This window comes from Azolla caroliniana, unplaced genomic scaffold, assembly GCF_043228905.1.
Source record: "Azolla caroliniana isolate FFs.n. ecotype wild unplaced genomic scaffold, voAzoCaro1.0.p SCAF_55, whole genome shotgun sequence".
NCBI classification, from domain to species: Eukaryota; Viridiplantae; Streptophyta; class Polypodiopsida; order Salviniales; family Salviniaceae; genus Azolla; species Azolla caroliniana.
Window position 1 is genome coordinate 149,923 of NW_028230490.1, and position 10,330 is coordinate 160,252.

A 10,330-nucleotide genomic window follows, 5' to 3' on the forward strand; every position below is an offset into this window, starting at 1 on the left:
AGAGCAAAGATAAGAAGCACACATTGCGGCCATGGGCCTTACACACTTCAAAAGTCAATCATGCATGCATGCTCTCTCTATGACCACCAAAGGGGCAGAATATTGCGAAGGACTAATGAGCCAGCAGCCTTATACATACATACATACATACATACATACATACATACATACATACATACATATTCTTCATTCATGCTCATGCGCTTCTGTCACTAAATCTAAAAGGGCAAGCGGGAGGGAGGGGCATTTCGGGAAATTAATGGAAATCGTTTGGAAGTTCGAACTGCCACACTACTACTCTACTCTCTATCTCTACTTCTATTGCTAAAATTCCACCCCAAAACCCTATTTTTCAACAGACCGCAGAGCTTCCGGATTTCTGCCTTCTCATTCATCATCACTGAATAGAAGGGCATGATGCTACTTAATCAACATACTTTATCCGCAACCACGGTGTCTCATGAAGCTGTACTCTTCAAACCCTTCGGGCTTCTCTCCTCCAAAGTTAACTGTGGAAGCCTTAGCTTTAGCACAGCTACTTGCCATGCCAGACTTAAGATCACTATGGTAAGAAAAGCCAGGGGAATCACAATCCACGCTGCATCATCATTTTCATTGCCTTCTTATGAGGGGGCTCGCATAAAGGTCATCGGAGTCGGAGGAGGTGGCAATAATGCAGTTAACAGGATGATTGCCAGCGATGTTCAGGTAGTTTTTTCCTTCTACGGTCTACCTGATTACGGAGTTGAAGAATGCATTGTTCTCATATTGGATACAAAATTTAAACTAGGAATCCCTAGAGGTTATTTTATGGATAATGTATGTGTATGGCATGTACATATGGATCATGCATGTATTGTATATATATGTATAAACGTATCACACATGTGGTTTATGTATACATTGGAGTTTGAAGCTCCAACATAAGCTCTAACGATATGTACTGCAAGTGGTTGGAGTAGGGTCTCCTTTCTACCTAATTGTGGAGCTTCCTGTTTTTTTCAATTTCAATACAAATTCAAAGTAGGATTGCCTTTTTCTGTCAATACTCATTTTTGGCTTCACATGGACTCCAAAAGGTTTTCAAGGTTTTCAACAATGAAACTCAAAAAAAATGGCCAAGGTTGCTAAAGCCATAGGTTGAATACTACTTTGCATTGACAATTTAGAGTAACTAGAAAAAATTGAGGGCTCGTTTTTCAAGTTTCTAAAGTCACCAATGCGGAGCTTTAATGTTGTAAAACGTAATTGTATCATAGTATAAAGATATCTAAAGGTAGATACACGTTTTTGAGTTATTCTGGCATAGTCTTAGGGCTTGGAAGATAGCACAAATTTTCATATGGTTATAAGCCTTTATTGTAGTTTCAAATTTGAAGTCTTATTATAGACTCAGAACAGCGACATATGTTTATAGCTGTGAGCATAGAGAAGCATCTAAGGAAGAGCAAAAAACCAACACCTATCGAGCCTCAGTAACGTTTCATTAGTGGGCAATATAGAGCCATGAGGTTAGGATCATAAAATAATTGTGGTGAGTGGCAAAATGGGATGAACATATGTGTAGAGAGCAAGTTGCTGAGGAAAGAATAATGTGGATGGAGCATGGAGAGTTGTATAGTCTCAGGGTAGTAAGGGGGGGCATCGAGAGTCTGAGCATAACAAATAAGCAATGAAAATCATCATACCTTTATGCATGAATACATACAACCATGATTTCTGTTACTAGCATCTATGCCACTTTGTTTCATCAGGACCTTTCCTGCAAGCACAGTATGACTTTTGAAATGTTTTTTAAAAGAATTGCAAGTTCCACTGTGTCTTTTTATATTCTTGTTTCTAATATAAACTGAGACAACAAATTATAATTGTGAAACACACCATCAGCAGACGAGTAATCTGGATTGCCATTTTCTAGTAGTTAACAGCTTGATCCATTACCTCTGCAGGGTGTTGAGTTCTGGGCAATCAACACCGATGCGCAGGCTTTGGTGCACTCAGCTGCACCTCAAAGGTTGCAGATTGGTCAAGAAATAACTAAAGGACTGGGTGAGATTCAAATATCTCTCTTAACCATTATTATTTCAGTTCGTGTAATCAGCTTGTGAACCAGGTACTGGAGGCAAGCCTGAACTCGGTGAAAAGTCAGCTGAGGAATCCATTGATGCTATCCAAGAAGCAGTTGCAGATGCAGACCTTGTATTTATAACAGCTGGGATGGGAGGAGGCACGGGTTCTGGCGCAGCACCTGTAGTTGCAAGGATGGCCAAGGAAGCAGGGCATCTCACTGTTGGAGTTGTTACATATCCATTCAGTTTCGAAGGTCGTCGCAGGGCTGTGCAGGTGCAGTAGAACATAAGATAATATCATTTTTTTGCCGTATCAGTTATGAAACAATATTAAGTATTAGAAGATACACAAAAAAGAAGAAGATATGACCTCCTGTTGCAGAGCGAGGAGCTTGGCATCGGTTTTGTCCACAGGAAGAAAACTTGGGCCTGTCAGGGGCACACAGTATTCATTATGATAGTTCTTCATAAATGCAGTTTGAGATCATAAACACTGAACATTGTCTTTGAAAAAATGGCTTTACACATTTCCATTGAGCTTTGTTTTGACAAGACAAGGCACAATCTTAATATTGCAAAGCACAAGGTTGGCACTAAAGAAATCAGTCAATACTCTGATCATGATATTGAGCGACTGGCTGCTTGATATGACATAAGAGCAAACACTATTTCAAGAGTTTCTTTGGCAGATGTTATCTTACGGGAAGGCAATATTAATAAAGTAATGTTGTAAATTTGAAAACATTAATTGTAGCGACACCTAAAATCTCTTATGCATTATATAAATGCAATGCCTTCACATTTGCTTTAGCATGCCATGACTTGTTTTTAATTCAATTTATAGGGATTGGAGGCAATTGAACGGCTGCAAAAATCAGTCGATACTCTGATCGTGATACCAAATGATAGGCTGCTTGATGTGGCACAAGAGCAAACACTTTTGCAAGAGGCTTTTCTTCTGGCAGATGATGTTTTACGGCAAGGCGTGCAAGGCATCTCTGACATCATCACTGTATAGACAGAAGAACTGATACTATACTTTTAAATGGCTTTCAGAATCACAATGAATGAAAATTAGATCTTTGACCTACAGGTACCAGGTCTTGTTAACGTGGATTTTGCAGATGTTAAGGCAGTGATGACAAATTCCGGAACAGCTATGCTGGGTGTAGGAATGTCAACAGGCAAAAATAGAGCTGAAGAAGCAGCTCAACAGGCCACATCTGCACCTTTGATAGAGAGATCCATTGAAAGAGCAACTGGGATAGTTTACAATATTACAGGGGGCAAGGATCTTACATTGCAAGAAGTGAATAAAGTTTCTCAGGTAACAAGTCTCCCACGATCTGTAAGAGGAATGACGTGAGTTAATTTCCAACATTTGAGTGTCAGTTTCACTGGTCCCTTTGTTTTTTAAATTGCCTTTCTAGAGCAGTGCTGTTATTTTATACCCTTAGGGTTGTAGAAAGTGAATTAGTAAGGCACTTGTTTCAGGAGAAAAATGATAGAGACAAATGCTGTTTACAATGAATTTAATATTAGACTCATTGTTTGATAGACTTGAACCCCGCAACTTTAACATTATAAAGTATGTGCTTTACATCTTTTAAACCACATTCGATTTTGAATTATCTTTTCTCGTGGATGTATAAAGGTCATGGTTTTGTAACGGGATTTAGCATGAGATGTCTCGTTTTGAATAAAATGGTTGACTCAAATGGCTTGAACCCCAAACACAACTTTTATACAAAATTATACCTTCTCATGGATGTATAAAGACCATGGTTTCAATATGGGATTTAGCATGAGATGTCTCGTTTTGTAGAAATGGTTGACTTCGTTCACAGGCACAACTGAATCAATACTAGAATATAGCTAAGCGGAAGTGGCCTTTGGGAACCCTAAACCCTAAATTTCTCTATTTTATTCTCTTAACTGATGGGACAAAATGTTTCAAACGGGTGCAGGTAGTGACCAGTTTAGCTGACCCTGCAGCAAATATTATTTTTGGAGCAGTAGTGGATGATAGGTATACTGGGGAGATACATGTGACAATTATTGCCACAGGGTTCTCTCAGACATTTCAAAAGATCTTAATAGATCCAAAATCTAGTGAGAAACAAGATGTGGAAGAGGCCAAGTCTACAGATGAAAACCGGAGAAGACCACCGTCAACTCCTGTAAGGCCCTTTCAAGGTATTGCCAAGAAGGGGTTTTTTTAGTGCTGTTTTTTGCCTACAAATAAACCTTGGTTTAGACCATTCTTGATTGCTATTGAGATTGTTCTGTACACCAAAATGTACTTTTTTTAGAATTCAAGGGAAAATGAATGGATTTTTCCGAAAGAAGTATACCTTTAGTGTAATTGGAATCTAAGTAATTACTGGTCTCACATACTAAAACGTTAGGATATAAAAGAAAACAATTGTTGTCTCATTTTAGTTCAGCCAAGGATTTTGTTTGCCGCTTGGTTCAAAGCTTGTGATTAATTCATTTGCAATTTTGTTCTGTTCTCCTTTCTTTTCTACCCGTTATGTGTACCAAAATTTTACTTGTTTCGTCAAGTACAACTGTGATCGGCTGTATTTATTTTCTTTTAAGCTATTTACCAGACTGTAACACATTTCCCGAGACTCCTAAGAAGTGTATTTGTTATTGTCCGCATATGTTAGAATTAATGAAGTTGTTTCCTTTCCTCAGAGGGGATAAAATCTTGCCTAAGTGGTGCTCCTTCATAATGGCTTTCATGAAGACTTGAAAATGAGAACCTATATTGGTATTGCATCACAAATGCTAAATGATTTAATCGCATCCTTCTTTATTTCAGAGTAGGATATAGATATTGCCTCAAGGCTTTTGGGGCCTAACATGAATCCTCTATTTTCTTAGGTATTGAATGATTAATGCTGTTGAAGGTTGCCATTCTAAAGGTGTCATGATACTCATACCTGTTTGGTGGTTCTAAACCAATATTGCAATTTCATTTAAAAGATTGTATTATGGAAGTTTGTTTGGTGAGGGTTAGAGCAAAAACCTTCTCTCATTAGAAGGTTAATATATTCTTTCCCTCTCTTTGAGGTGTAGGAGATGTATAGAAAGACGTGCTTTCATTGTTAGATAAGATGTGTTTTTCCTATAGGTTCTTTAGTGCTCTTAAACCATGAATGGGCTTGAATAGTTTTGAGTTTGGCTTAGTTTTAATCATCATTTATCCAGTAAGAATGCTTGCACTGAGCAACATTGTAGATACTTGAATTCAAAAAGTGAGATGATAATAGTAATCATGTCATTAAACTGTGTTACCTTCGTTAACTAGCTTTCAACCGTGTTCTCCATGGCAATTCACACTGCATGATATGCATAGTGTTACCAAACGTTAATTGAAGCACACCTTCAAACATGTGAAAATTCAATATAAATGTAAGACATGCACATATCAAACCTAGATGGCAAAAAGCCGTTTCATATCATTAAAATGTGCATTGAGTCTGCTGATTTGAATCATATGCAATGTTAGAACTTGTCTAATTATGAAACGTAAATTACAAAGTTTTCTTGTGAGTAGGGTAAAAAGGGTCAAAGATTGAGGAATGAAGGCAAGCATATGTTACAATAGGATGCATTGTGTTGTGATTGGTGGAAGGACAAGTGGGAATGTTATAATACACCTCCATACTTGGAAAATCTATTTAGATAACAGAAACCAACCTTATTGTCTAGAATGCCTATACAAGCATTTTTTGTCGAGGGTTTAGCTAAAATAAAATGCAAATGATTGAGAATTCTATAATGCAAACCAACTTCATTATAAAATTACTTCTTGAATCTATGTATCGTTTATATGGAGAAACCGTTGCATTGCATTTCCTTCGTTGCTCAAGTATAGACACTTAAGGAACATACTGAATGCAATAAGGAAAAATACTGAATGCAATAAAGCACAAGCACAATCATTGCACTGGCCGGGAATCGAACCCGGGTCTGTACCGTGGCAGGGTACTATTCTACCACTAGACCACCAGTGCTATATGAATATGTCAAGTTTAAATAAGCAATATAATCCATATAAATTGCCTACACTGAGCAACGCCAAGAGTGCGTGGAGTACTTGGCATGGGGAATGTGGCAACAGCCAATCCAATCCTACTACATGAATAATAATTGTAAAAGAGACACGCCTTTCAAAACTCACAATACTATATGACGGATTTACTAAAATAGCTTTATAGCTTCCCATCCAATCATTTTGTTTGTTTCTTCAGAATTAATAAGGAAGCGATGTAAAAGAGACGAACTCATTTGTCTGAAGAGGAAGAAACAATTGTTTCCCTTCGCTTATATATTAGTTACATACATGTGTCGCCCACTACTATTGCCAAAGTTTACCTACTCCCACAAGAGCAAGAAGTAGAGAACCGTTTGGATATGGTGCATTGGTGTGTTGGATACACTGATGTGTCATGTAGTTCAGCAAAAACAAGATGTGGTATATGTTACAAATGTTTGAGAACCTAATAGCTTACCATCAGGCTAACTAAATTAGGATGATGAAAATGAACAAATTTGGAATGGAACAACATCAAGCCTCAATAATTTGTATTCATGAGTGACAACACTAAGAACAGGAAGAGATTAAAACTCTATAATACATCCTACATTAATGGAGGAGGTGGTTAATATGTTGTTGTCAGGCTCACATAATGCAAAGTTAATGAAAGTCTCTATTTTATTCACAAAGACATATTATAAACAGTTGAGGGCCAAATGATCGATATGCCAACGATAATAAAAATTGATTGTACAAAAATTGAACAAGAAATATAAATAGAGGCTGGAAAGGCTTTTAAATATTGTATCATTAAACGAGGGTAAATACCAAATTGAGATATTATATAGGAAAGAAGAATCCTATGGTGTGCCAACGTTTGCAATGGCACGTAAATAGACAATGTAACATGTCATGTCAACACGCTATTGCTTCCTTTTCTACACTCTCAACAACACACTACCGACATATTCACACACTTAAGGAAAAACAAATAATGGACATTGTGCACAAGTAGTAGCATGCCAGCCACTATATGTTAATTAAAGGGAAAAGTGGTTGCCTCTATGCAATTTATACAATGACTAGCATTGAATTGTACAAGGAAACTTTAACTAGAAAAGTTAAGTAATACCACCATTACCTTGAAACCAACATGTCCTCGTGGGCCCTATGAAAATAGAGGATTGACTCAACATGATGAGCTTTATGATTAAATAGAGTGGATAGAGATCAACTCGGAGAATTAATAATTGTAAATGTTGTTGTTGAATTCAGAACTAGCTAGATAATGTCCAAACCAGATAATATCCCAAAAAACTTTGCCTCCTTTGTATTAAAAGGCAATTCCATCCTTACCAACACTTGGGCTATTGAAAGTGACATTGTTTCTTGTTTGTATTGCCTTTTACTATAGAAGTAGTGTCAGTCATGGATGCTTCCATATTCTATCTTTGATTGCATAAAGTGAGTTTGTAAAGCCATCTTTCACAACTACCACATCATTATTGAGTATCATTATTTTTGTCCCAAAGATAAAATTTTGATGGCATCTAGATATATACTTAAATTCCAACAATTCATGCAAACCTTTTGTCATGTCATTCAAGGATGGAGTGACAATTTTTTGCAGCCACAAATCACACATTCGGTTTCATGTTTCTGTTGGTTAATATTGCATACAATCATATCTTGTCTTTTTAAGGATAGGGGGGGGGGGGCATGTCACATGGCATTAGTTGTAAGCTGAGCTCATGTTGCATATTCATGCATGAAGCACCATATACTCGTTAGTGTGTTACGTTGAGATTGATATTCAAAGATGACACAACTAAGTTTGGATTTAGTATAAACCATACATGGGCTAAGAGATTGCAAAATCAAAAACTTCAGGTAGTTTAATTAGATAAAAAGAAAGTACGGTTTCCAAATGGAGGCATAATGTACAGAAATCTAGTATGGTATATGCTATGCAATAGCTTGAGAAAATATAACCAAGAGTAAAATGTAAACTTATCTGGGTTTTGGAGTTTGGAGTCTAGACTAACCGAGTATTTTTGGGCAGTCAATGGTCATGGCATTTTGCACATCATGGGAGCAAGCAACAATGTAGACTCTAGAGGGGAGAATTCGCTTCCCAAGTATTTTGCATTTGAGTCTCCACCCCCCAAAGAAACAAAACAATAGGTTCTTGATGGAACGACCATCACACCATCACAATAAGGATACAATATGGTACATAAGCTGATGCTTTGTTGTTGGTCATCGAAAGAAAGTATGTACGAGGAAATTATTATTTGTTTTTAATATACGAATGATTAGATATTAAAAGTAAGCAAGCATTGAGGGGCACCCATCCTTTCTCTCTCCGAGTCCACGTACGTACTTACTAACTTCTAACTGACACCATACATACATATTACGGCCCCGGGGATGCCTGCCCCCACACAGCCCATGCCCAGGCATGTGCCACATAATAAACCAACCACCACAATTTCATACTAAACCCATCGCCACAATTTCATACTATGTATTCGTATTACCTACCCCCCACGGCCCACTACTTACTTCATTTTATTATATTTCACAATTCCCTCCCTCCCTCCCTCCCTCCCATAACAAAACGAACACCCACATACATACATATGTACATACTTAAAAGAGTGGACAGGAGGGGCCAGGGCCAGGGCCAGAACAGAGCTGAGCTGAGGTTACAAGCGTCCGTCCAAAGTAGGTCCGGTCCGATTCCTAAGGAGAGAAGACTAGGCAGCCCAGTGATCATCTTTGATTCACAAAGAGGTTCCAACTCCAAGGGAAAAATCTGCGCAGCAGCACATAATAACACATTGAAGCCCAACCAACATGACACAGTACTCATTTGAAGACGTTAAAGTATTAAACCTAATTAGCTGCTGCTAACGAATACGTACTACTAGTAATTATTCAGCCTTTTGCATAACAAACAGAAGATCTTCCCGAACCATCCTACCCTACTCTACACATATACATAATCCATTCCTTTACCTACCTACCTACCTACCTACCTATCTATAGAATATGTACATATATATATGTGTGTGTATGTGTGCGTTATTTAAAAGCTAAAAAACACGTAGGACGCTGGAAAGTGGGTTGTGTCACGTTAGTCGCTAAGGGCAAGCAAGTAGAGAATAGAGATGGGTGTTTTTCCTACTTCTATATATGCCTGGTTTAAGACCGACATTCCTGATACCATCAAATTGCTGTGAAGAGCCGAACATACATGAATAATCTCCACCTTTGGATCTCGGAAGAAGATCCGGTTCAGTCTGTAATAATGAGAGTAGTAGTAGGGCTCACGCTTGTTACTGAATAATCCTGGTACGAATCCTATGATAAGTTTGGGTGGAATTGTGTAGGAATATTTATAGCTCATCCATCATAGGTAAAGCTACTTGCCAGGCCTCTTTGTTTAGAGGATTTGCACTCTTGTCATTAGTACAGCCAGTCGTCTTTGTTTGGAGGACAATTTCTAATTAATTGCCCTCGGACCAACCTGTGGCACTGGCAACATAGGAATGATATTTGCTCATCCATCCCCTCCCTCCCTCCCCCATTCTACATGACACACAAGCTGTACATACTGATGCAGCTCATACGAAAGAAAGAAAGCACACACGCTATGCTGGCCTCATATTTTGGGAACTTAAGGTCGGGGGGGGGGGGTGGGGTATCTTGCCGTAGGTATATCTGTATGTATGTATGTATGTACTTTGGGTTTAGGGAGTTTTAGGAGTGGGCCGACGGTATTTCCTTCTCACTTGACGTCATGTCCAATGATTTAAATAGCTGGAAAGCTTTAGAAACGCCCACCCCTAGGCATTTAACCAGGCACTAGTCGATTTTGTTTCCAATGAGAGAGAAGCGAGGCACTATATTGATCGACCGACGCCTAATTAGAGACGTATGTGGCAGTGTACACAAAGTTGTATGAATGCAGAGGGGAAACAGGCAATCATATTATTTATGCCTGCAGTGGAAAGGGTTGAGACGATAGGAAGAACGAAAAAGGATTAGAAAGACATTTGCCTGGAACAAGAAGCAATAAATCATTATAATAATTAAAGCGAAAGGACTAGTTTTGGTCTATTAGGGATACATGACGATTGAGTTGTATATTGTATGTATGTATGTATGTAAGTAATGTATGTAAATGTATGTATGTTGATCAAGACAA

At 38.1% G+C, this 10,330-nt stretch overlaps 1 protein-coding gene and 1 non-coding gene across 2 annotated transcripts; one reads left to right on the forward strand and one right to left on the reverse strand.

Moving 5' to 3' along the window:
• Window positions 1-301: 301 nt before the first annotated feature.
• LOC147849460 (cell division protein FtsZ homolog 1, chloroplastic-like) lies at window positions 302-4,582 on the forward strand. The gene is made up of 6 exons (XM_087337511.1): window positions 302-708; window positions 1,950-2,049; window positions 2,114-2,343; window positions 2,914-3,081; window positions 3,163-3,396; window positions 4,037-4,582. Exons 1-6 carry the CDS (start codon window positions 415-417, stop codon window positions 4,289-4,291), a joined length of 1,281 nt encoding a protein of 426 aa, XP_087193637.1. The 5' UTR covers window positions 302-414; the 3' UTR covers window positions 4,292-4,582.
• Window positions 4,583-6,023: 1,441 nt separating this feature from the next.
• Window positions 6,024-6,094, reverse strand: TRNAG-GCC (transfer RNA glycine (anticodon GCC)). The gene has a single exon. It is a non-coding gene; the product is annotated as a tRNA-Gly (tRNA).
• Between the last annotated feature and the right edge of the window lie 4,236 nt (window positions 6,095-10,330).